This window comes from Malaya genurostris, chromosome 1 (genome assembly GCF_030247185.1).
Source record: "Malaya genurostris strain Urasoe2022 chromosome 1, Malgen_1.1, whole genome shotgun sequence".
Lineage (NCBI taxonomy): Eukaryota > Metazoa > Arthropoda > Insecta > Diptera > Culicidae > Malaya > Malaya genurostris.
In genome coordinates, this window is record NC_080570.1 from 88434416 (window position 1) to 88461823 (window position 27408).

At 34.7% G+C, this 27408-nt stretch overlaps 1 protein-coding gene across 4 annotated transcripts in view; it reads left to right on the forward strand.

Annotated features, from left to right (window-relative positions):
* LOC131440669 (syntaxin-binding protein 5) overlaps nucleotides 1-27408 on the forward strand; it is a 444075-nt gene that overhangs the window by 169117 nt on the left and 247550 nt on the right. For all 4 annotated transcript variants that reach the window (XM_058612147.1, XM_058612149.1, XM_058612148.1 and 1 more), the window contains 4 exons: nucleotides 12036-12114; nucleotides 12172-12288; nucleotides 16497-16639; nucleotides 16701-16887. In XM_058612147.1, the coding sequence (XP_058468130.1) occupies nucleotides 12036-12114; nucleotides 12172-12288; nucleotides 16497-16639; nucleotides 16701-16887 (526 nt within the window). The remainder of the gene's footprint in view (nucleotides 1-12035; nucleotides 12115-12171; nucleotides 12289-16496; nucleotides 16640-16700; nucleotides 16888-27408) is intronic.

Genomic DNA, 27408 nt, shown 5'->3' on the forward strand with positions numbered 1-27408 from the left:
CATGGCGCTGACGAAGATGGGCGACGGTCAATGGCGATGGCTGCAGATGCCGCCTGACGTAATGGCAACTGGTGACGCTGCCGGAATGATGGCGGCGGGTAATGTAACCGGGCAACGGCTACGGGTGGAAAGGCGACTCGAAACAGGACTCATGTGCGATATGGCCGAATTAGATGTGCGGAAGATGCCGCGGCTGGACGGATGCTTCCAGTTTCTTTTTTATTTTGCGAGAGCGGACGTAACGTCACAAGTGACATACGTTTTCCCGAGAAGGTCTTCCACGAAAGCCAACGTGCTCTGGATGGCCTTTGCATACTAAGCTTCCGCTACTGACCACCTCAGAATGCAATGAAACTTCCGCTTCAGACTAAGCAACTCGGTACGCAATTGACGACGTACAGCCCGAGTGCCTGCTCTCGGAATACACGCGGTGATTGTCGGACGCTGTGAAGATTTCGCTACGGGATATGCGAACTTACCAGCCACTCCGTTTGACTACTAAAATGGTGGGCCTTAGCTGTTCACACGAGCCTCGAGGATTCTTCGTCGCGCGTAAATTGAAGATAGTCCGCCGGTCCAAAGAAAAACTCCAGCCCAATATGAAATACCCGTTGGACGAGCGCTTTGTTCACTGAACTTCGATTAAACTCACAACTAATCGCTACGCAGACCGATTTCGGTCTCAAGGAACGGAAAATTTCTATAAAAATTACTTTAACTTTGACTAAGAATTTCACTACTCATCGAAAACATCTGGATGCCAGCTCTGCGTGAACGAAATGAGCGAGTCTTGCGCAAGAAATCTCCAACCGATACTTTACTGCGGCGGAATTTGCTGGTAATTTTATTATTGTTATTAATTAATATGTACCAGAGCGACAATTATTTTGAACAACATCGGTGCAAAAGCACAAACCGTTACAGAATAGCAAGCTCAGCTTGCATTTTAAGAAGGGTTTCACCCGAAGTAAAAAGTTAATAGGTTAAAAACCCCAGTCGGTGTTGAACAGTCGTTCGCACCGCACGCGTATAGCTCTCGGCTCCTGGAAATTTTTTCTGGCTACCTAGAGTTTCATTTATTCAAGGCTTCATTCTTTTTCAAGGCTACCTGAATCACCAACAGTCTTTTTAAAGACTAAAAATTAGTCAGCCTTTCTCAAGGCTATACAAAGAGTGATATTAGAGTGACTAAGTGATACAAAGAGTGATATTAGAAAGACTAAGTGATACAAAGAGTGATATTAGAGTGACTAAGTAATTAATCAGCCTTTTTAAGGCTAGCTATTCAAAGAACTATTATTCAAAATTCAAAATTCCATTCATTTCAAAAATGCCTGCATCCAACCGGAAAGGCAACAAGCCTAAGGCTAAAAATAATTCAATACGGAATAAATCACAACCCGTTATTCAACATTTTACTAATAACATTCACAATCTTATAAAATCTGAATGTAAAAATAAAAGACAACGGACGGATTTCCCTTCCGCTGATCCTATGCCGTCTAACAATATTTACGAGATTCTTCCTGAATCCGATTGTACCGACATAGAAGAAAATTCTTCAAAAATTCCCAAAATTGACGCTTGTCGTTCTGGGAAGAAACATCAATCTATGCCACCAGTGACGGCGATGATTTCCGACTTCAAAGCATTCCGTACTGAGCTTTCTACTTTTCTCCCGGAAGTAAAAGTCTCATTTCAAATCGGACGAAAAGGAGAATGTCGAGTTTTGGTTGATGGATTGGAAGATTACGAACGTCTTATTCGATATTTGTCCGAGAAACATCATAAATTTTATTGATATGATATAAAACAGACAGACCCTTCAAGGCTGTCTTGAAAGGCTAATCAAATGATCAAAATACCGATGAAATTAAAAATGAACTAAAAGAATTGCTTGGTTTTGCCCCTTCCCAAGTGATACTTATGAAAAAAAAGAGCGAATGGTACTTCTAAACCACGCTCTGGAATTTCCCATGAACTTTACCTAATACACCTCAATCGAAGTGATGTAAACAATTTAAAAACTTTAGAAAAAGTACGTTACATTTCCCACATTAAAATTCATTGGGAGCATTATAAACGACATAATCGTATTGCAAACTTAACGCAATGTTGTCGTTGCCAAGGCTTCGGCCATGGAACCAAAAATTGTCATATGAATATACGGTGTTTGAATTGTGGTAAATCGCATTCGAAAGACGTTTGTCCAATGAATGAAACCACTGATAAATTTTCATGTTCAAATTGCGATGGAAATCATAAATCCAATTATTTGAAATGTCCTGTCAGGGAAAATATTTTAAACGCTCGTTCGCTTAGACAACAAGTCAAATCAACGACCTTAAATTTACAGAACATACCTGAAAATCAAAAAACCGTTACAAATGCCACGCCTAATTCTTCTAAAGCACTTATTTCTTCGAATTCAAAACAAAAAACAGGTACGCCTGCCAATTCCTCTTTTAACGAAAACAATTTATTAACAGGTAGATCGACCTCGTCATCATCTTCTTCTAATTTCAGTTATGCTAGTATAACAGGTAGAAATCTACCACTTGATTCTTCTAATGTAAATAATCAAAAAACAAGACCGCCTTGCAGTTCATCTTCTAACGAAAATAATTTATTAATTGGAAGGGGGGGGCATATCATCTTCTTCTAATGGCAGTCTACCTACAAATATTCCTTCAATGCCATTCGCTTCTTTAAATGAAATTGATTTAGGTGATATAACTGAAAATAAAATGATCTACATACAAGATCAACTTTTTCAAATGATCATCCGAATGAATTCGACTTCACCACTTTTTGAAGCATTTCAAATCGGATGGCAATTTGCAAATAATATTATAATGAATTTAAAATTTAACAGTGCTGTTAAATAATTATTTGAATATTTTAAATTGGAATGCTCGATCTTTGAAATCGAGTTAAGATGAATTTTATAATTTTCTCAAAGTTCACAAAATCCATATTGCCATTGTGACAGAAACTTTTCCTAAACCAAATGTCAAATTGAAAAGTAATCCACATTATGTGGTTCATCGATTTGACAGGTTTACTGGAATGGGTGGTGGAGTTGCCATTTTTGTCCAACGGCAAATTAAACATCGAATTTTACCTTCTTTCAATACTAAAGATATTGAAAGCTTGGGAATCGAAGTTGAAACCATTCACGGAATTTATTTCATCGCTGGAGCATATTTGCCATTCCAATGCACCTGCGAACAATTAAATATCTTTAAAGGCGAATTAAAACTCACAAGATATCGACCAACATTCTTCGTAATAGGAGACTTAAATGCTAAGCATGTCCAGTGGAATTGTAGGCAAAATAACAGTAATGGTAAAATACTTCATAATCAACTCTCAGCTGGTTACTTCACAGTTCTTCATCCCAGTAATCCGACTTGTTTCTCTTCCGTGAAAAACCCGTCTACAATTGATCTGGTTCTAACGGATAAAAGTCACATTTGTAGTGAACCGATTACACATGCTGACTTTGACTCAGATCATCTTCCTTTAACATTCAGACTTTCCAACGAAGCTTTAATTAATACAATTAGTTCTATATTCAACTATCATAGAGCAAATTGATTGGATTACAGATCTCACATTGATAATCATGTGGATCATGAAACTATTTTAGAAAATTCTGCGGACATCGACACAGCAATTGATCATTTGAATCATTATAGTATCGAAGCTAGAAATCTTTCAGTTCCCAAAGCTCAAACTAAATTAAATTCTCCTATCATGGATGACAATCTTCAACTGCTTATTCGGTTGAAGAATGTTCGTCGACGTCAATATTTACGTTCTCGTGATCCTGCTATGAAAAACATAGTTAAGGATTTACAAAAAGAAATTAAACATAGATTTACTCTTTTGCGAAATGAAAAGTTCGCTAAAGAAGTTGAACAAATTAAACCATATTCTAACCTTTCTGGAAACTTTCTAAGGTTGTTAAGAAACCTCAGAAACCAATTCCTGCTCTCACGGAAGGAAATCAAATACTTCTTACAAATGACGAGAAAGCTCAAAAACTTGCTCAGCAGTTCGAGAGTGTCCACAATTTTAATTTGAACGTTGTGAGTCCTATTGACAATGAAGTCTCACTAAAATATGATCATATTTCAACCCATGTGTTATCACAAGATGACGTTATTGAGACGAATTTTGATGAAATTAAATCAATTATTAGGAAACTTAAAACATGAAGGCTCCTGGTAATGATGGAATTTTTAATATTTTTATTAAAAATCTTCCCGATGTTGCCTTGAGACTCCTGGTTAAAATTTTCAACAAGTGTTTTTCATTAGCTTACTTCCCAAAAAGATGGAAAAACGCTAAAGTAATTCCTATCCTCAAACCTGATAAAAACCCAGCAGAAACATCAAGTTATCAACCAATTAGCTTACTTTCTTCTATCAGTAAACATTTTGAAAAAATTATCTTGTTGAGAATGATGTCTCATATAAATGAGAATTCAATTTTTTTACCAGAGCAGTTTAGATTTCGTCATGAACAATCAACTACTCATCAACTTGTCAGAGTAACGAATTTGATAAAAGCAAATAAATCTTCTGGGTTATCCACTGGATTGCTCTTCTAGACATAGAAAAAGCATTCGACAGTGTTTGGCACAAAGGTTTAATAGCAAAAATGTCTGATTTCCAGTTTCCTATTTATTTGATCAAAATTATTCAAAATTATTTAACTGATCGTACTCTTCAGGTTAGCTATCAGAATTGTAAATCTGAATTGCTATCCGTACGAGCTGGTGTTCCGCAGGGTTCGAGCGTAGCTCCAATCTTGAATAATATTTTCACTTCTGATCTTCCAAATCGCTATTCTGTGACGACACAAGTCTGTTAGCCACAGGTAGAAATCTAATGTCGTTTTCGTTTTTAAATTGCACTACACCGGTGTAGCGAAAGCTGCACCTAAACCGTTCGTTTTTACCGATTGCACTACACCAGTGCTACACTTTTTCTGCACCGATACCACTGGTGTAGCACTCATCAAAAGTTTGGTGTAGTTCTGTGCAATGGAATCGGTTATTGTAGTCAATGGTTACTGTTTATGTTTTCGTCATTTTTGTTCGTTTATTCATGCCTCAGTGTAGCACTGCACCGGTGTAGTGCAAATTTAAAACGAAAACGCCATAAGAGTGATCTGCAGTCGCCTACAAAGAAGTTTAAATATTTTCAGTGATTATCTGTCAAAATGGAAAATTAAACCAAATGCATCAAAAACGCAATTAATTATCTTTCCTCATAAGCCAAGAGCTTCTTTTCTTAAACCAAACAAAAATCGTATGACAAAAAACTCACTTTCAAGGATCACATTGAACGAATCCAGGCAAAATGTAATAAATATATTAAATGTTTATATCTTCGTATAAACAGAAATTCTAAGCTCTGTCTAAAAAACAAGTTGTTAATTTTTCAGACCAGCCATGCTTTATGCATTACCAATTTGGTCAAGTTGTTGTTCCACCAGGAAGAAAACGCTTCAAAGGATTCAGAATAAAATTCTGAAAATGATTTTGAAGCGTCCTCCCTGGTTTAGTACAAATGAGTTACACAGACTCACAAATATAGAACCATGAGATGTAATGTCACATAATATTAAAGCAAATTCCGACAAAAATGGATGCAATCTTCAATTGAATCGATTCGCTCTCTGTATTACTTAGCAAGTTAGTATATAAGTTCCGTTTCCCCATTACACAATACAAGTAGGTTTATAATTTTCCCTACACAAAAATCTCAGAATTTCGGAAGCAAATGATGTCCTCATGGTAATAACCAAATCATATATATATATATATATATATATATATATATATATATATATATATATATATATATATATATATATATATATATATATATATATATATATATATATATATATATATATATATATATATATATATATATATATATATATATATATATATATATATATATAATAGGGCTGAAAAGTCACCACTTGTGGCTGAACACCCAATTTAAATCTTAATAATTTAATTTTAACTCATATTCCAATAAATAGTTATTTAAAAAAAAAGGTTAAAAACCCACTTAGGAGTGGGGGTTAGTGTACGAATCGTGTCCGCTATCGAAAATAAATTGTTGAAATAGTTTAAAATTGTGCAACACAGTCTAAAAACCGGGGGTAAATAAACGATATAATAATAATAATAATAATGCAACACAGTTGATTGGTTTACCGTGAAGTTGGAGTTTAAAATTGTTACAATGAAATAGTTACATACAGTCGTGCAGAATACTATAACAAAAAGTAATACCGAAGAATAGTTAGCTTCCCAGTTTCGTCTATATGAAAGGTATATAACCCTCCAGAAAACTGGTATACATAGAGTGTGAAAAAACAGAGACGTCTAAATCTAGTAACCATAGAGCCGTGTAGCCAAAGTAAAATAAAATAAAAGCAAAGAGGTGGATTTTGCCTTAATATTATAATATATTATTGAATAAAAAAAAAAAAGAGGTGGATTTGAATGTGTAATCATCGTTTGCGACCATAATGTAAAAAAGCTTGAAACTAGAAACGTGTAATTTCATTTGCTACTATGGTGTAAAAGTTTTAAACTAGAACCGTGTACGGCAAAAGCATTTACGAGTAAGAAAAGTTCCAATTGTACACAGTGTGATGTGTAGTCCTGAGAACCAAACAGAACAAAAAAAGGCGGGTGGGTAATGTCAGAGACATAACTGGATGTCGTGAATACGAAAACAACTGACATGTTCTTCAACACTTCCGAATATCAATTGTATGAATTGTGCAAGCATTCCCCTTTTTCACATTTTTCGCAAAAACAAAGAAAGCTTCACATGATCTCGATTACTGTGAATTTCACACAGCAAAAAGTGCACAAATCTAACCAAACTGTTCTTGATTTGCACTAAACTGAGGATAATTACCTTCGATTTGCGAACAACCAATCCTAATAGTTCTTTAGAAAACTTTTATATCCATTAGAACGGCTGATTTTGTGCAGTGCTCTCCACCGTTGTTTTTTTCCCAATGCTAATGACTAGCAGCTGTGACGTAATCGCTCTTGTCGAAAGCGAAACTAGCTGTGCAGACGACACAAAACACATCTGCTCGCAGTGGCGATAGAATCCAAACTGATTCAATTTTTGTTAAGAGATTTCCTTTTATGTGATTTTGTTTGTAGCTTTTTCACTAATGGGCGGTCCTAACGGCTATAAAAATAGTCGCATACAGAATTTTAATGTTGATTATTTCATTTCGGGTTTGCATAATTTATTGAAAGAAACTATCAATATGCTGTAGGGATTCGTTTCTAGCATTCACAAGGACCAAATTGAGGAACTCACTACGATATTCACCACTTTTCGGAACATTTTTCCCGGACGATTTGTTGTACAGCAGCAGATATTTTGTTTTCTTCTTAAGAACGCGTTCTGATTGGCTGGTGTTGACATGAATCAAATGAGACAGATTTTTCAATAGTGTACTATTGAAATACTTCAATGCTTCTATTATATTCTATTGGTAGTTAGATCATATAAATCCTTTCACAGATCACTGAGCTATAAGCTTTAAAAATACGAGAAAGGCAAACGCGCCTTATGAATTATCCTCTTTGATACTCGTTTATACCAAACATTTCAGAAAAGTTTAATTTTGAATTATTTGAGACTATGTCACAAAACTGAAAATTTTATCATAAAATTGTGATCATATTTCCGATGGCATCTCGCAAGAATTATGTTGATTCATTAGATACAACAATAGATATTCACGATCAAAAACTTATCACTCTCTCAGAGGGTAAATTTTGAAAAGGCACCCCATAGTAAAGTAAGTCGTATTCACGACAAAAGAAACGCCTCTCCATTCCTCACCCGAAAGCCGCTATTTATGAAATATAAAAATAACCTGAAGATATGAACCTGGACAAAAGAAACGATTTTATATCAAGAAAAAAAAGTCCAATCTTATTCATTTTATAAACAGCGATTCAATCAGTGGCGTACCGAGTAAATTTGGCGCCCGAGACAAATTAGGATTTCGTTAATTTAGCGAGCAAAAAACAAAGCTGAATTCCATCTTCGAAAAGATAACTTGGACGAGCAAAATAAAAAGCTCCCAAGGATTGGTTTGCCGCCCCCCTTAAAAACGTTGCTCCCGGGGCGAGTGCCCCTTTCGCCCCCTCGTAAATACGCCACTGGATTCAAGAGAATATTTTATGTATTTTGATCGAAAAATGTGAATGTGAAAAATGTGAATAACCGTGATCTTTCGTTAATATGCGTCGATAATCTTCGGAAAGTGTCTGAAAATACAATGACAACAATACAAGGAAGCAAACATGTAAAACAGTCCGCACAAAATATTTTGTTACTTTCATTGATTTTTACTTTTGCGTATTTGGAACCAATGCATACGCAACCAAATTCCTTATTTTTATTCATATTGTTATTTGATATCATTAATATATGAACGAACATTGCCATAGTTACAGCATGTAGTGATAAGACGCTTGTTTGATTTGATGCAAAAGATAATTGAACTGAGACTGGCGATGAACCGAATTCAGTAAGGGGTACTATTCAATTGACATATGTAAAATCAGTAAAATAAGTTTAAATTTTTTCAATTACTATCTGTCAAAAGGGGAAATTGCACCAAATGCAGCAAAAACGCAATTAATTATCTTTCGTCATAATCTAAGAGCTTATTTTCTAAAGCCAAACAATAATCACATTATCAAATTGAATGGCTTAGAGTTGACATGGTCTGATCAAGCAAAATACTTAGGTTTAACGTATGACAAAAACCTCACTTTCAAGGATCACATTGAAGGAATCCAGGTAAAGTGTAATAAATATATTATATGTTTATATCCTCTTATAAACAGAAATTGCAAACGCTGTCTAAAGAACAAATTATTAATTTATAAACAAATGCTCCGAACAGCCTGATTTATGCAATACCAAGAGAACGCTTTAAAGGATTCAGAATAGAATTTTGAAAATAATTGTGAAGCGTCCTCCCTGGTTTAGTACAAATGAGTTACACAGACTCACAAACATAGAACCGTTAGACGTAATGTCACGTAATATACAAAGCATATTCCGACAAAAATCGATGCAATCTTCAATTGAATCGATTCGTTTTCTGTATTAGTTAATAAGTTAGTAAATGTGTTCCTTTTCCCCATTACACAAAACAAAAAGGTTTAAAATTTTCCCTACACAAAAATCACAGAATCGCGGAAGCAAATGATGTCTTCATGGTAATAACAAAATCATATATAGAATTGGGCTGAGAAGTCACCACTTGTGGCTGAACACCCAATTTAAATTTTAATAATTTAATTTCAACTTATTTCATTTCAATAAATATTTGAAAAAAAGATCTATGATTATCATCATAACACAACTTTCTACTGACACCATTTGTGCGCCACCGTTTGGTTCGTATGTAAATGAAGATTTAAGTTGACCAATTCGAACATTTTTAGATGTACAATATTGAAGCCTTTGAATCAAATTAAATAAGACAAATCAAACAATATATTACCGAGATACAAGTGTTTGAAATTATTTCCGTAAAATCTATCACTAATAGTTCTAAATTAGCCTGATTGAAAAAGTTACAGACCCTTCAAAATCGCTGCCTGAAAATCATCTTCAGAGTACTGTCCTGTTTTCCAACTTTAAACCTTCGTTTTATTCGTTTCTGTGGCTTAGGTGAAATGCAAACAATAAATTACACTCATAATATTTTATTTGATACAGCTAGACATCACAACCTTCGAATTCGGGTCAATAGTCGACAGAACACTAAGGTATCGGTCGGGTAACGGCCAGGATGTAGACCATGTTCGATGTACGTTCTACCATGTCTGGCTGGCGTTTTAGAGTGTCTATAACAGGGGTTCCAAACTATTTTGGTTCATGGACCAGTTTACTAAAATTAACTTAGGCTTCAGATCCCCATCAAGAAATTCCTTTAAAAATTCAATTTCTTGCTTTTTCAATATTGACTTGCCAATTTCTGCGGATGGTCAAATGAACACAACTTTTTTAGCGTAAATATTTGAAATAACAACTTTTATCAAAAAATAGGGGGTCGATTTCTAGACCTCGTCGACCCCCATAGTCAATTTTCGTTTACGTCGACCCCCACAAAAAGGATATGGGAACCCTTGGTCTTTAACAAGATTCAGAGGGGCGAAATGGTAGCGCGTATGCACGAAATGCATAAGAACGCAGGTCCGAGTCCTGTCTATGAGCGTATCTTTTTCCATTAAATCATTTTTTCTGTTAGTTTTTCATTCATTTGGCTTCTACAATATATGTTTCCGCTCAGTCATTGCAAAAACTGAACTTTGTTATGGCGGATTTACGTCAAACCAACTAAAATTAATAAATGATTGGTTTATTTTTTTCCAACCTCGTCGAACTGAGTCGAATGATATATAAAACTATGGGTCTTCGAGGCTCCGTTCGAAAGTCAGTTTTCCAGAAATTCTAATACCTTTCTATAGCTTTCATATAGAAAGGTCATGCAATCAAACAGATATGTGCCATATACCATTTGACTTAGTTTGTCGAGTTTAGTAATGTGTGTTGTGTATGTGTGGATCATAATCACACTAGTATTTCATGGAGATGGCTGAACCGATTGATAAACTATCAAATGAAAGGTCTCATGAAAAAAGAGTCAAATGAAAGGTCTCATGGACCCATAGGGACTTCCTGAATTTCATCCAGATCAGACTTCCGGTTCCGGAGTTATAGGGGAAAGTGTGTTAAATATTGTACACCGTCACACAATAAACACAAAAAATTCTAAACTGAACACAAAACTTTTCGAATCGATAGCCATTTTCTGCAGGCAGCTAAACAATCCGATTATGGCTAACCTAGCTCTCGGTTTCCGGATCCGGAAGCACCGGAAATAGTGATCATGTATTCCAAAATGGATCTCACTCACATTTCTCAGTGATATTTCGACCGATTTCCACAAATTCAGTTTCAAATAAAAGGTTTCATGATCTAATCGGGATTCCTGAATTTCATCCGGATCTGACTTCCGATTCTAGAGTAAAGTGTGGGTAAAGTGTGTTAGATATTGCATACCGTCACTTAAAGCGGCGTTAAGCAGCCAAACAACTCGATTCCGGCTATCCTGGATCCTGGTTTCCGGAAGCTATGGTCATATATTCCAAAACAGATGTTTCTCAGCGATTTTTTGACCGATTTTCACAAACTGAGATTTTAATAGAAGGTTTCATCATGTAATACGGAATTGCTGAATTCATCTAGATCCGACCTCCGGTTCCGGAGTTATAGGGTAAAGTGTGTTAAATATTGTACACCATCTCTTAAAGCGGTGAAACAAAACACAAAAATTTTCTAAATTATAATCAAACTACACCAATCGATAGCCTATGTCAGTAGGCAGTCAAACAAACCAATTCCAGCTATCCTAGTTCCTGGTTTCCGATCAACGACGAGAGATAATATTCGTATGCTGAAAAATGAATGTTACTCAATTTTCTCTTTCGGATGGCAGAACCGATATTCTCAATTTCAGGGTCAAATAAAAGGCCTTATGTTCCTACCAAAATTTACTGCATATTTTCGGATTCAACCAATTTGTATTATAGAGTACGATGTCAAAGTCGTATAAAATCTTCAAAATTTGAACTAGTAGAGTATGTTACGTTAGTTGATGGTCACATCGTCACCAGTTCTCGGGTTCCGGAAGTACACACAATAGTGGAACTCGCTACGTTTTCTCGTTGATGGTCTAACCGATCAGATAACTGTTTCTTTCTGTAGGTTATACTAGCTGATGGACAAACAATCTCTTTGGCTTCCTTCAAGAAACGAAGATAAACAAACAATATTATATATGAAAATATGATTGATATAAGAAAGGCATCATTACACCACTAGGTGGATTTAAACAAGTTTTTAATAGTATGTTCTATACATCATTTCAATTTTTTTCAGGAAACTATGCATAGCTATTAGTAGTGGACATGTGGTTCTGTTTAAGTTCAGAAGGGCTGAAAGCACTGGAGATATTTCCGTACGTACTAAACATTGTGTTTTTTTGTGTTATCATCTAAGTAATATATTTTATTAGGTGCTCGATGTCCCAATTACTTACGAAAATGTAGTTCAGAATATATCCAGTCCAGAATGCGAATTTATTCCAAGAACACTGCCGAAAGCAACTGATTCAGAAGAAAGTGAGGTAAAGGTAATAATAAATTTCTATCTTCTCGTATATTTCATATAAGTTTTCTGAGTGGCATTCACATGTACTTAATAAAATCTCCCAGAAAAAATGACTCATTTTTTTCAAGTATTGATAGCTTGGTTTCGTTCGATCATAAAAATGACATACCAAAATAAACAATAAAAACAAGTACGATCGATCACGCTGACATTAAAAAATGCAATCCTAAAATTGATTTATAAATCCATTTCATTTAAAAAATATACACAATAATTTGTATGTCAGTATTAAGGATTTCTATATTAAAACTAGTAATTAAGTATGACATAAATTTCATAAACTTGATTGTGAAATCCATGTCGAAAATACAAATTATGTAGCAATTTGAAAATATGTCTACAAATAGCCATGTGAGATTTATGAATTGTAGAACTATGAATTTTTATACCTACTCGCCAAACGTGATCAAAAATTATCTATAAGGGAACGGGTATCGTAATGGGTAAGTCGATGCATTTCACGCAGCTCATCTGTGTTCGATTTCCAACCCCGCACATAAAGTCAGAAAGTTTTTCTGGGCCGAAGAGGCGAATGACCCTAAGGTCTACACAAAAAAATCATACCAGAAAATTTACTAGGTTGTGCACAAGACACGATTGTGATGACAATAAAAATGCAGTAATTCTAATATTAACGAAATCATATCATCATTTTATGTACGCACCATTGTTTCTGCTCCGGTTTCCTGGTAACAGAAAATGAGAGAGAAATAAAAACGGCTCAGCTACTAATCCAAATTCATGAAAAATCAAAAACAAATGATTTTACTATGCATTTGACGAAAAATATCATTTAGGAAGAATTTCTTTCGCGAGATTTCATGCGAATTTTGTTGAAAATTTTTAATTTCCTTTTATCGCATATAAACAACTCGCACAAAACAAATCGTCAAAGCGTATAACTAGAAATGATTTTACACTGCGAAACCAAGGGTGTAAAAGTGAAAACGTGTCGACTAGCTGTATCTAAGCTTATTTTTGACCGATATCGATCATCTTTACAAAGGTACATTTCTTCATAATAAAATCTGTTAAGGATAATGCAAAATAGAGTTGTTACTAGAAAGTTGTCACAACAAGTAATTAAACTCTCTTTAACTGACGATATTTCAACGGTTGGAATTTTGATTTTTGATGTTTATAATGATAAATCTCCCAACAAACAAACCGAATGAAAGTTTTTCCAATTGCAAGTATCAACTAGTAAACTTTCTTTCACAAATTCAAGCATGTTCGAAACTTCTTAATTATTTTCTTGATATGTCTTTTATATGTTCAAGGCGAATACATATACATACATATGGCATTCCACGCGAAATCAGCCACCAATTTATTTTTCATCTATTTTTTTTCAGTGAAGAACTCGAAAATATTCGACACGTAATTTTTATATCAATATGATACGTGGAATTTTCGAGATATGATTTTTTGAAGTTTCGCGCTTACACATAAGAGCCTTTTTTAAAAAGCCTAAACTGTAAAATCTAATAAAGGTAAAAAAATCGTCCAAGACATGAAACGTGCGTCTTTTCCTTTGCTTTCAAATAAGCGATTCCATAAAACAACCCTTAAAGTTGGTTTCATTAAAAAAGTTAAAAATTAATAAACAAATAAAAAAAACTTGGGCTTAATTTTTTTAAGTAAAAAAAAGAAGCCTTAGGGTTTTAACTCAATCTTGGCAAAGTTTCAGAGTGAAAAGATTAATACTGGAGCAGTGAATTTTTCAGTTAAGATAACGGTGTAAAAATAAATTCAGAAATCAAAAACATTCGTTGCGTCGATTTTTTTCTTTCCTCTTTGAGAAATTCGATTCTTCGCAGGGAAATTGTTTTTCTGTAAAATATGAATATTCGTGATTTTTAATATAAAGACATCAAAAGTTTAAAAAAAAAATTAGTTTTTAATTTTTGTTCTCGGAATCTAAGTTTGTTCATCACAATTCAATAGTTCTCTATGAGACCATAAGACCTTTCGTTTGAATCAAAGTTTTTTGAAAATCGGTTCAGCCATCTCCGAGAAATGTGAACACACACACACACATTTGCTCATCTCGTTGAGCTGAGTCGAATTGTATATGACATTCGGGCCTCGGTTCAAAAGTCGGTTTTTGCAGTGATTGTATAGCCTTTTTAGGCAAAAAAATTTGGTCCAAGTTTGAATTTTTTTTTATTAAATTTTAACTTTTTTCATGAAACTAACTTTTAAGGTTGTTGTGCTAAGAAAAGGACGCACGCTTCATGTTTTGGACGATTTTTTTAAATCTTTATTAGATTTTACTTTATAGGCTTTTGAAAAAAGGCTCTTATTTGTAAACGCGAAACTTCAAAAAATCATATCTCGAAAATTCCACGTACCATATCGAGTTAAAAAATACTTGTCGAATATTTTCGAGTTCTTAACCGAAAAAAAAGGTAAAATGAAAAAAAATTGGGTGGCTGATTTGGCGTGGAATGCCCCATATGTATTTCTAAGTACCAAGTACCAAGTACTACATTGGATAATACATACAATTAGAAAGAATATATTAAGCAAATACCTAAGCATTATTGCTTACCAACCGATTGAATTTTATATTACTTAACTTTTTTATGATGAAAAATTTTAATATTTACTAAAAGATCTCCAAAATAACAGTGTTTTCTATATTTTGGAATATTTTGCACCAGCAAGATTCTTAGTACTTTGAATTTCATAGTACTTATTTTGTTATGATGGAAAACTTTAATATTTACTAATTGATCTCCAAAATAAAAGTGTTTTCAGAGTTTTCTATACTTTGGATTATTTTGCACTAGTGATGAATGCAAGTTTCTGCAATGCCCTACAAAAGTTTGAACTTAGATACATCTATTTTCGCCTTTCTCATAGAGAAAGGCTATATAATCACTGTGAAAACCGACTTTTGAACCGATGCCCAGAGGGCCGAATGAGCAAATGTCTGTGTGTGTATGTACGTATATATGTGTGTATGTGCCAAATAATATCACTCGATTTTCCAGAGATGGCTGAACCGATTTTCATAAACTCAGATTCAAAAACGAGGTCTTATGGTCCCATAGACCGCTTTTGAATTTTATCCCGATCCGACTTGCTCGATGTTATGAAACCCTCACCGCAAACGCAAACACCACTCTCGGCGAGCCCCACACGACGGAGATGCGCGCTGAACATATAATTATTAGACATGAGCCTTGACATTACACGAATAAAGTCACGGCTCACGTCTAACCCCCGGAACCAAGGTTTCGTCGATACCTGTGGAATTATTGAGTATAAGCATCGTCCCAGAGTTCCACTATTCCGTGTATTCTGCCAGCTGGCTAGAGTTTACCGACGACAGCAACTGAAAAATTCATTGAAGCAGATTGGTCTTTCATAGACATCACCTTTCTGTGCGCCCACCTTGGCTAACGAGTCCACCCTCTCATCGCCCATATGGAACAATGTGAGGGGACCCAAGCCTAGGTAATCTGGTATGATTTTGCAGATAAAGCACTCAATTGTTCCCGTATTTCCCCCAGGAAATACGGTTAGTGCTTTCCAGACTTCACTGGACGGAGAACCTCAATGAAACTGAGACTGTCCAATACAATGAAGTAGTGATCTGTAGGCAGAGTGTCAATGATTTTTTTAAACAGTTGTATATACTTAAAATTTTACCAAAGTCTCAAGACCTCTCGACCAACACACATACTATCACAGCTTGCCGAATCATTGGGAGTGAGTCAGCAAGCCATTTCAAAACGTCTCAAGGCCCTGGGAGCTAAAAGAAAAGCGGCCACAATATCAAGAGCGACATGACAAAGTCATCCTCCAACACGACAATGCTCGACCTCACGTCGCAAAAGTAGTCAAAAATTACCTGGAAACGCTGAAATGGGAAGTCTTGCCCCACCCGCCGTATTCCCCAGATGTCGCCCCTTCTGACTTCCACCTGTTCCGTTCGATGGCACACGGCCTGGAAGATCAACATTTTCAATCCTTCGAAGAGTTGGAAAAATGGATTGGTTCATGGATAGCGTCAAAAGAGGACTCCTTTTTTCGAGCCGGGATCCGAAAATTGCGAACCAGCGTATCATTTTTTGTCGCATGTTTTTATTGATATCGTCGTATGTAGAATTAGGTAACCAAAAATTTCATAACTTTTTCTGTGTTTATTTTATTTTATAGTACAATGGAATGTTAAAAGTTAAAAGTGGACCACAAAAGAAGCCACCAGGTTTCCAAGCTCAATTAGTATGCATAACACCTTGGACACATGGCACGCACCCCGGTCAGATTACTGCTTTGACCATCAACTCCAGTTATGGATTGTACGCACATTATTCGGAAATAGCTACGCTCTTTGTATTTCATTTTTGTTTTGATTTTCAGAATGGCATATGGTAACGAGTATGGATTGGCTGTCGTGGACATTGTTCAGAGAACATGTTTACTCAATATGTCAACTCAAGAGGTTTATGCCACATTCGATATATATCCGCAAACACCCAGAAGCCCAAAACGTCTTGAAGGAGGTCAATCTAAAGAAGATCAAAGTAGATCACCAAGCATAGACCAGGTATGTAACGCTATTTCAGAAGAATTACTTATATAGCTCATGCTTAATAAAAGTTATGGGTTATTATATACAAAATACGACGATATATGTATATATATATATATATATATATATATATATATATATATATATATATATATATATATATATATATATATATATATATATATATATATATATATATATATATATATATATATATATATATATATATATATATATATATATATATATATATATATACACATATATATATATATATATATATATATATATATATATATATATATATATATATATATATATATATATATATATATATATATCACTATTTTCAATCGATCGTTTGAACTAGCAAAATTTCCACTTGTATGGAAGTAATCATTCCTGTGCCCCGTATTCAAAAATGGGGATCGACGAAATGTGGTAAATTATCGCGACGACGAAATGTGGTAAATTATGCAGACGACTTAAAATTGTATTTCGTAGTTGGAAGTGAATTCAATTTAAAGCTCTTCCGGTCCTATACGGAATTCCTGAATTTCATCCGGATCCGACTTCCTGTTCCGGAATTATAGGGTAAAGTGTGTTAAATATTGCACACCGTCACTTAAAACGGCCAAACACAAAACGTAAAAAATTTTCTAAACTGGTCTCAAAACTACACAAATTGATAGTCATTATCAATAGGCAACTGAACTAACCGATTCCGGCTATCCTGGTTCTCGGTATCCTGTAATTGCACAGGAGACAGTGTAAATGCATCAAACCTGCCATTATGGAAAAATGAAGCATTTCACACCGCAATTGAATATTCATTATTTTCACACAATGCATCCCTTCCCTACGACTTGTATTATGGGAAAGTACCGGAATACAATAAAATTGACTTTGAAGAAGTCAAGCGTAGACTCAGTATAATTAATAGGCGAATTTTATTGAGTAATTGAGTATAGAAGGAAATGTCGACGAAGAAGTAGACAAATTTTATCAAATTGTAAAAAATATATTAGCAGAAACTTTACCGAAGAAAAGAAGAAGAAAAAAATTTATTAGCAAATTACCTGTATGATTCAATTCACAACTAAACATCTAAAAAATAGAAAGCAAAAAGCACACAAAATTTACAAACAAGAGAAAAGTGACACTCATCTCCAAAATTAAATACACCTCTGCAATCAACTCATAATAACCATATATGCAGCACATGAAGAATACTAACGCAAAATTGGAAACGAAACAAAGACTTGTCCTAAGATTTTTTTAAGTACACGAAAACTAAACTAAAAAGCAACAATTTTCCATTTCAAATGCATCTCGACGGACATGTAGGAAAAAAAATACAGAAATCTACAAACAATTTGCATACTTTTTTCAGGAAGTATATACATCTTATTCAGAAACTGACCGTGACCGTGAATACTTTTCTTCAATACCTACATTTTCCAACTCCATCTCTTTAAACTATCTATTAGAACATGACATTTCGACAGAACTGAAAAACTTAGACGCCTCAAAAGGGCCTGGACCTGGCAGTATACCACCAATATTCTTAAAAAATCTTGCTGAAGAACTCACACTACCACTACAACTACTTTTTAACTTATCACTTAATAAATATACTTTTATTAAAGCATGGAAATCTTCTTTTCTTGTACCAATATTTAAATCTGGTTCAAAATCTAACATTCGAACTACCATGGAATAGCCATTATCTCATGCATTCCAAAATTATTTGAAAAAATTGTAAACGAAAAACTTTTCCATCAACTTAAAACTGTAATAACAAACAAACAACATGTCCGTTTTTAAAGGCCGCTTAACTACAACAAGTCTCTTAGAATTTATGACATTCACTCTGAATGCAATGGACGCCGGAAACTACGTAGAAACTCTTTACACTGACTTTAGCAAAGCCTTCGACCGTATTGACATACCATTACTTCTATACAAACTACAAAAATATGGCATAAAACATACTCTTCTTGAATGACTCAAATCATATTTAACGAACCGTGTACAAGTAGTTCGCTCCCAAAACATAAACTCTGAACCAATTAATGTAACATCTGGCGTACCTCAAGGCTCTCACCTAGGACCTTTTCTTTTCATTTTAAATATAAACGACATTTCCTTCATACTCAAAAATTTAAAAGTGCTTATATATGCAGACGACATGAAACTCTTCATGGAAATTAAAAATATCAACGACGCTGTAATATTCCAGAACGAAATCACTGGACAGCATTTCCTCTACCATCATATGAAGCACGGTGCATGCTCATCAATATACAAACAAATAAAGAACGCCGCGACTTTGCAATGCTTCATTTTATCAGAGACATTATTTCTCAACGCATTCAATCAGCTCCATTATTCTCGCAAATAAATTTTTATATACCTAGCCGTCAACTACGTTCCAGGAAATTATTTTTAGAAAAGCATACTAGAACAAATTATGCAAAATACAGTCCAGTCAATCGAATAATGCGCCATTAGTAGTCTACATTTGCTTGACGAAATAAATAAATAAATAAATAAATAAATAAATAAAAAATTTTGCCAAAAAAAAAACATCAAAACTTTGAAATTTTATGACATATATTTTTTTATTATTTTAGTTGGAAATTTATTACAAACAATATTTACTAAAAACCTGAAACTTAGATTTCACTGACAATGTTAAAAATTTTGGTAAATATACCTAAACTCTAAAAATAATTATGTTTTTGTTTTGGACAAAAGATCTAAACAATTTTTATGCACAACCTAAACGCAATTGATAACTACTAAAATTAGTTTTTTTGTTTGTTTTAGGTTTTCCGTAAAATCTCAAAAAATCGGTAGAAGATTTTCGAAATTTCTTATATATATTGCGTTCCAACGTTTCTGCAAATCAAAGGGAAAATATTGGAATCCGTGTTGATTTCATCTGTTTCAAAGAGACGTAGAATTATTATTTATTATTAAAATAAATTTTGTTACTTCACAAAAAATTTAAATTATTTGAATGGGTTTGTACAATAAGTAATATAACGTAAAATTATATGAATTCCATATATTAACCCATGGCAAAAGAAACCAACTACAATAAAATAAAAATATTGCTTGATTTTTGTTTTACAAGCAATCAAGAACAAAAACATATATCTTAAATTTTCCGCTGTTCTAATCGACATCAATTATAATCGATAGAAAATTAAAATTTAAATATCACAAACTTAGAATTATTTCGGAATGTATAGAATTCGAAAATTATTTCAATTTTCTATTAGTAAACAATTTAGAAAAAGTAGAATTCCGAATTTAGCACAAAAAATCAGTGTAACCGCCAAAATGGAACATTTCTCAAATCGGTTAGGCCATCTTTCTCAGTGAAGTGAGTTCCACTATTTCAAGTACTTATGAAACTGGAATCACCCCGAATATTGGCTTTGCGATTAGCACCAACCAACCAATCTATTTGCAGCTTACAGTTGTCTTCGTCTCGAAAAACAACCTCTTCGTTTGAATGCTTTTTACTAAATAAAACCCTACACCTATGTTTTCAGAACTAATTGGCTCAAGTGGCATGTTCCCCTAGTTATTTGGAGATTTGTGCTTTGCCGTAGCTTCTCATCAACTTCCTGATGGGAAGGGAAGGATAAAAGGAACATGGAAGGGAATTGGGAATTGGGTGAGGTGGGACATCAGCACAAAACATAAAGAAATAAATCGTCCTGCATCCCCGAATGGATGCTGGGCGATCTGCAGGTGCCAAAATGAACGGTTGATAAAACCTCCAACCACCGAGAGGCCTTAGAGATTTTACAAAAGCGACACTATTCTGCATTTCCAGAAGAATGCAGAGCGATTTCTTCCCGAATATGCACATAAATTAATTTAACACTTTGGAAGATAAAAATACCTTATTTTCATATATAGCTAATAAATGACTTACATGATACAAGTATTTTTCAACGAAAAAAAAAAAATAAAAATAACCTGTTTTTGAACTAGTTTTGCTCATAACTTCGGTTCAGAAAACCTACCTGAATGCGCTTCATTAAAAAATAAAACCAATTTTTTAATGACAAACTCTAAAACAGGGGTTCCCAAACTATTTTGGGTCATGGACCCCTTTACTAAAATTACCCTAGGGCTTAGACCCCCATCAACATATTACTATGAGAAAACTTGCTTTTCTTGTTTATTAATATTGATGTAAAATACTTACCAATTTATGCGGATGGTCAAATAAACACAACTTTTTAGCGTAAATATTTCAAATAACAACTTGTATCCAACAATAGGGGAACGATTTCTAGACCTCGTCGACCCCCATAGTCAGTTTTCGTTAACGTCGACCCCCGCAAAAGGGATATCGACCCCAAGGGGTCTACATCGACCCCAAGGGGTCTACATCGACCACTTTGGGAACCCCTGCTCTAAAATGTTCAAAGATACCTAAGGGGCTGTCCAAAAAAGACATCACGCATTTTTTTTGGCAATTTTTGACTCCCAACCCTCCTTTTGTCACAAATTGTCACTGCAACAAAGACCCCCCATCCCCCTATGTCACATGTCACGAATTCAAAATAAATTAAATCCATCTCAATGCACACTCAATATGTATGACAAACCATACAAATATGAGGGAAAAATCGATTTATTACATGCTGTCATTAGACTAAAAATATCCCTAAAACTACAAAGCCATCGAAATTATTTTGTTAATATTAACTATAAATTATATAGGTATAGTATTAACTATAAATTATAAGTATTTGATTGGAATTGATAAAACATTTAAATCATCTGTTTCAATCCTCCTAGGGGTACACAGATAAATTATTTCATTAGCTAAGGAGTAATATTTCCTTAGTGTAGCATACAGGGCTGAGAAAATAAAGATCAAAACCTCATCAAATCGAGATCACTGCCGAAGAAGATCGCTTGTGATCTTTGCAAATGAAGATCACTTCTGATCTGATCTTTTGAAGATCAGTTGACCAGTGATTTTTAAATCACATCAATCAAAATCGGTACTGATATTCCGTCACACAAAATCGGTAGTGATTTTGAGCTAAAATTATTCTTGATTCATGTAAGTTCAATCATTGGATGATTCGATCATCTTTGATCTTGGTGGAGGAAAACTACATATGATCAAGATAAGACATGACATGATCTACGTCTGAAATCGTTGATCCCCAGCTGAGGGGTGTGAAAATTAGTAACAACAGCGATCCTACAGGATTTGTAACTAAGGATAACGCGTGTATCTTTGGGAAATGCTCTTTTAACACTTCTTATCAACATAGTTGGGGAAAATACCGGTTTCGTTACGGCACGGTTTACGTAGTTATTCTTTCAGTCGTAGACCACGCGGGTCTCTGCTGTATACAGTGTTCGCACCCGAGCGGCGAGAGGGGTATTTCTTTCAATGAACAAATATTACCTTTTTTTCTGTTAAATCGATAAACCTTACTTTATTTTTTATTCTTTTAACAGCTTTTACAATTCAACGCACTAACTTCCCTACAGCACATAATTCTGTGCCTGACCTAACTTCTACACTAAACTTTGCTTTTTGCCTTAATTACTGCTTTATCACAAGTAATGGTGTCCAAGTTTGATTACGGTGTTATCCGGTAGCCCATGGAGCATTACTCTCAACAGTTGAATTAAGAAGCCCCGATAAATTCAATAAACATCCCTCTTATATTTAAAATATAACTACCTAACCAAAAGCTATATATATATTCCAGTTTTACACATATCTGGAATTCACTACTAACTCTTAACTGCGAAATGTTCTTTTCCGGCGTATTTATGTAAGGCTGCCCTAAATAATCCATACTGGACATTCTTGGGTTGACTAACTACCACCTATAATCAATATACATATTTTCATTACTATGGATATACGTGAATGCAATGCGATCGCGTCGCTTGTGTACAAAATCAATTAACTCGCTCGGTGGTACAGTTTTTACTGACTGATGCAATATGTTAAAATACGCATCCGTGAGCACCGCGATAACTTTACTTATATACTATCTGTACTAGCTAAGGTATAATGAAATATGGTTTTTGTAAGATCTTTATGATAAGATTTCGCCCTGATCTTGATCTATGATAAAATAAGGGCTGTTGCATGCCCCCTTACTTACTGAGCTTGATGATACCATCAATTTGATCGCGCGGGTAATAAATCAAAAGGTTGTGTTATCGGAATGTAAAACTTTTAGCCCTAAGATTGCCGTTACAAAAGATTAAAAATTTTTGGTTTCTTTTTTTTCTGTTTATACTCATTTGTTACATATTACTTTGCTCCATTTAAATATTTAATGAAGTTAGCTTGCCTAACCCCCAGACATCATATCAACAAGATATCCAGCTCTCACATTTCCCGAACAAATCATTGGCAACATCCTTTTTTGCGAGCATGTCGCCCTCAGGTGAGTCCGCATCGAATCTGATACATAGAAGTAGGGGAGAGAAATGTCAAATTCGTGCGCGCCAAAATAGCAGGGCTGCGCACCCATACAATTGACATGATATGTTGAATGTGATGCCGTGCGATGGCGTTGCTGAACTGAAGATTGATGTCGCTCCAAGCTGACAGGGTCTGCCTAACCTTACAATGCCGTAGCGTGTGCTTCCTTTCCAGTCCCAGTGCCGCCTTGTAGTCGCTTTTGTCTGTACCTTATCTGTAGGGTGATCGAACGGTTGCTAGTCTCGGACTCTGGGTGCCGTGTTGTTTCCTCCATAATAGCTCGTTCTTCTCGCCTGGGTTTTCATTATCAAACATCTCGGTTAGTATCCTCTGGTTTGTTGACCATAGTTTAATAATTAATCGCTGTTTCGTTTGAGTTTTAGGTGTCACTACTGCATTATCCTGCACGATGTGTTGAGGCTTCTAAGTATCTTCAAAAATGATTCGTCTGGTTTCGTGGTTGCTTTCTCGTGTTGGATTTAACAATGATCATTGAATTTTCTATGCTTGTTCATGGCACTCAGTTGAGCATTGACGATGCCCACTGAGTGAAACACGGGGTAGTACCTTGTATTGTTGTGGCACCCCCGCGCAGGTCATTCTCAACACTGCCGACTGCGTTCACTTCCTTCTTGTCTTATTTCGTGTAAAACTCGGGATAGCACTTTGGACTGTTGTGGTGCACTCGCGCATTGTCTTTAACTGTGTTGACTGCGTTTTACTTCAATTCGTTGCTATGGTCCCCAATACCGAATCTGCACCTTCTTCCGATTTACTTTTAGATTGTTGCAGGTGTCCGTTGTTTTGTAGATCTTTTGTTTCTACTCAAATTATTATACTTTTTTTTCATTGGTTCTGCAACTCGCTTCCATCCGATATTTCAGCTCATCTTACCATGAATGCTGCCTACATATTGCTTATCTCTGTCCATCGACTTGTTTTTCCTTCATTTGCCTCTGGTAATTGCTACCTTCCTTCTTTTTGTTTGGTTTTTGCTTTTCATTCAGGTCGAATGGTCAGTTCCACGCCTCAACTATTCCCCCTTACTTACTGAGGTGTGTTTTCGGCGGTCTATATTGTTCTGAAAACATACTTAGATTTGTCTTTTAGATTAATTTGAACACAAATTGTGAATAAATCTGATATATATGTTAGTATACATTGTAAAGTGGTTTATTGATTTCTTTTATGTTCACATATGAATTGTATTTCCCTTCATCATTTCAACACGTTTTTTTAATCTTCAGTATTATTAGTTAATTCCTTATTGATTTGATTTATGTATTATCCCTTTATACGACCCTGTACGATTCGTTGAGTGTTGTATTTATTTTGTCATAAATAATTTAAGATTTCAAGTAAAATACGATTTTCAGGTTCATATTCTTGTTTCATTACGATTGTCTGTCTTGTTTGAGTATTGAGAATTATCACAAAATTTGATTTCATATTGCCATTCCGTTCAAATAGTACGCACTTTCTTTTCATTCTGGGGTCCGGCTCCTTGTCCACGCACACTAATAAACTTCAATTCGATCTTTATCCTATTATTTCGTGCTTCCATTTGTATATTGTCTTATAATATGCTAATTTTTATTGTTTATTTGTTTTTTGTTTGTATACAGTAATCACTATTCTTATACAGTTATACTGGATTAGAGGTTATCTTCTCAGTTAAAATTATATTTATATTTATTTTTAAAATATTTCGAGTGATTACGAGTTTTTTTTCATCGATCATTCGGTATATCTTTTCAATCGATTATTATGGATCTTCTCAAGCCTGTTTCCATGTTTAATTGTAGTTGTTTGTTCACTAGCGACTACTTCATATGGTCCTCTCTAAAGTGATTGTAATTTTTGGCCTGCGCCTGTGGGACTGGCTTTGACTAACACTAAGTCCCCCCACATTGGTTGCCATTCGTTGGAGTTTTTATCATACAGCTCCTTACGTTTTTCTTTTGACTTAATTAAATTTTCTCGTGCTTGGTGATGCAATCGCTTGAATGATGATCGCATTTCATTCACATAATCTTCATAGTACATTCCATCATTGTTATATTTGTACATTGAATTAGGAATATTTGCTCATTTCCCATGTAATAACTCAAACGGAGTGTAACCCGTTGATGCGTTAATCGTAGTATTATATTCAAATGTAAAAAAATGGTAAAAGTCGGTCTCATATTCTGGGATCGTTACCCACATATTGTCTAAGATATGTTTTGTCGTGAATACGACTTACTTTACTATGGGGCGCCTTTTCAAAATTAGCCATATGGAAGAATGGGCAGAACTTAATCGTGAATATCTCGACTTGTATTAATGGCAGCAACATAATTCTTTCACTATTTCATCAAAAATATGATCAGGAATTTAGGATAATATTTTGAACAGTGTGAGATAACCACAAACAAATCAAAAATTAATTTTTTTGAAAATTTTAAAACAACGCGGAAAACTCTTTACTTTTGCTTGTGTTTTTCGCGCAAGGACGACGATTTTGAGATAGTCAGGCACATATCTTCACACAATCGATCAACTATCAATTCGAATTCGAAAGTGTAAAGAAATCGTGTCAGTTTTATTCGTACTCACGACATCCAGTTATGTCTCTGACATTACACACCCGTTCTTTTTAATTCTTTATTTGATCTTTCGACGAGGTTTGCCTGCGGATGATATGTCTAGTAGTAATTTTCTTAATTTTTAAAATTTTACAGATATTTTTCATTAATGAACTAATTTTAATTTGGATCCATTTTCCGTTACTAATTCAGCGGGTGTCCCGAATCTACATATATAGTTATTTACAAAAGTTTGAGCAACCGTGGAACTCTCTTGGTTTTCCATCGGTGCTACAACTAAATATCTAGTCAGATCGTCTTGCATAACAAGGCCATATTTGTTACCCCAGTCAGACTCTGGTAGTACTACTATATCCATGTACAGCTTTTGGAATGGTTCCAATGATGTCGTAGTAATTTTCATTGGAATTTTATTTGAACGGCCAATTTTATTCTTCTGACAAGAATCACATTGTCTTACATAATTTTCGATGTCTTTGCGCATATTAGTCCATTGGAATAGTGGACTCATACGCTCTGCCATTCGCTTACTTCTAACACCTGGAGGAGCATCGTGGAACTCTTTCAATAAAGTTTCGCGATCTTTTTCTGGCACCCACATTCTGTCTTTTTCTGGTGCGTATAGGGTGAAAATTTTATCAAATTTTTCTGCGATGAACCTCAGTACATTTGATTCGGGAATTTTCTGCATATTTCGGTATGAAATTATCTGAATGTTTTTCGCCCCTCTCATGTCTTCGAGACAATTACTGAAACCATCTACTAACCCATCTAATAGAATTTTTGTGTCGGTTAGTGATTTACTTGATCCATTTAAAACTAATCCCCATATTTTAAGCTCTGGAATTGCGAATATTCTTCCATTCAAATAGTCTTTTAAACCGTGTGGTAAATCTACCAATTCGGCTAGTTCTTTGTATGCTGATCTACTGTTTATTATTACAAAAATTCCATCAAAATCGCTTTATTTATTTTTATGTTTTGAAAATTTTAGCAGATCAAATTTGATATCATTGCTTTTTATGCATATTTCACATTCGTCGAAATAAGATGTTCCTAAGTCTTCTTTTTCGTCCCATCCAAAATCGATGTTTTGTAATCCGTCCAAGTGCGGATTCCATTCTGTTTTTTGTTTATTTTTAAATAACGTAAACCTGCCTGATTCGTCTTTAAGTTGTTTTAAGGGAGTTGTTTTATTTTCCGCGTCTTTCCGCTTCGCAAGTTCATTGTTCTCCGCTTGCTGCTGTTGACGTTTCTGTTGTCTAGTGACTACTGATATAGGCTGTAAGGACTCGGCATGCTCGGGTGGTCTCGACAAAAAATCTGCCACAACATTGTCTCTTCCTTGTTTGTAGCGAATATCTATTTCGAGTCCCCGTAATTTTAGACGTAGTCGCGTAAGGGTTAGCGAAGTTTCTTTTAAGTGCCATATTGAAATGAGAGGTCTATGAT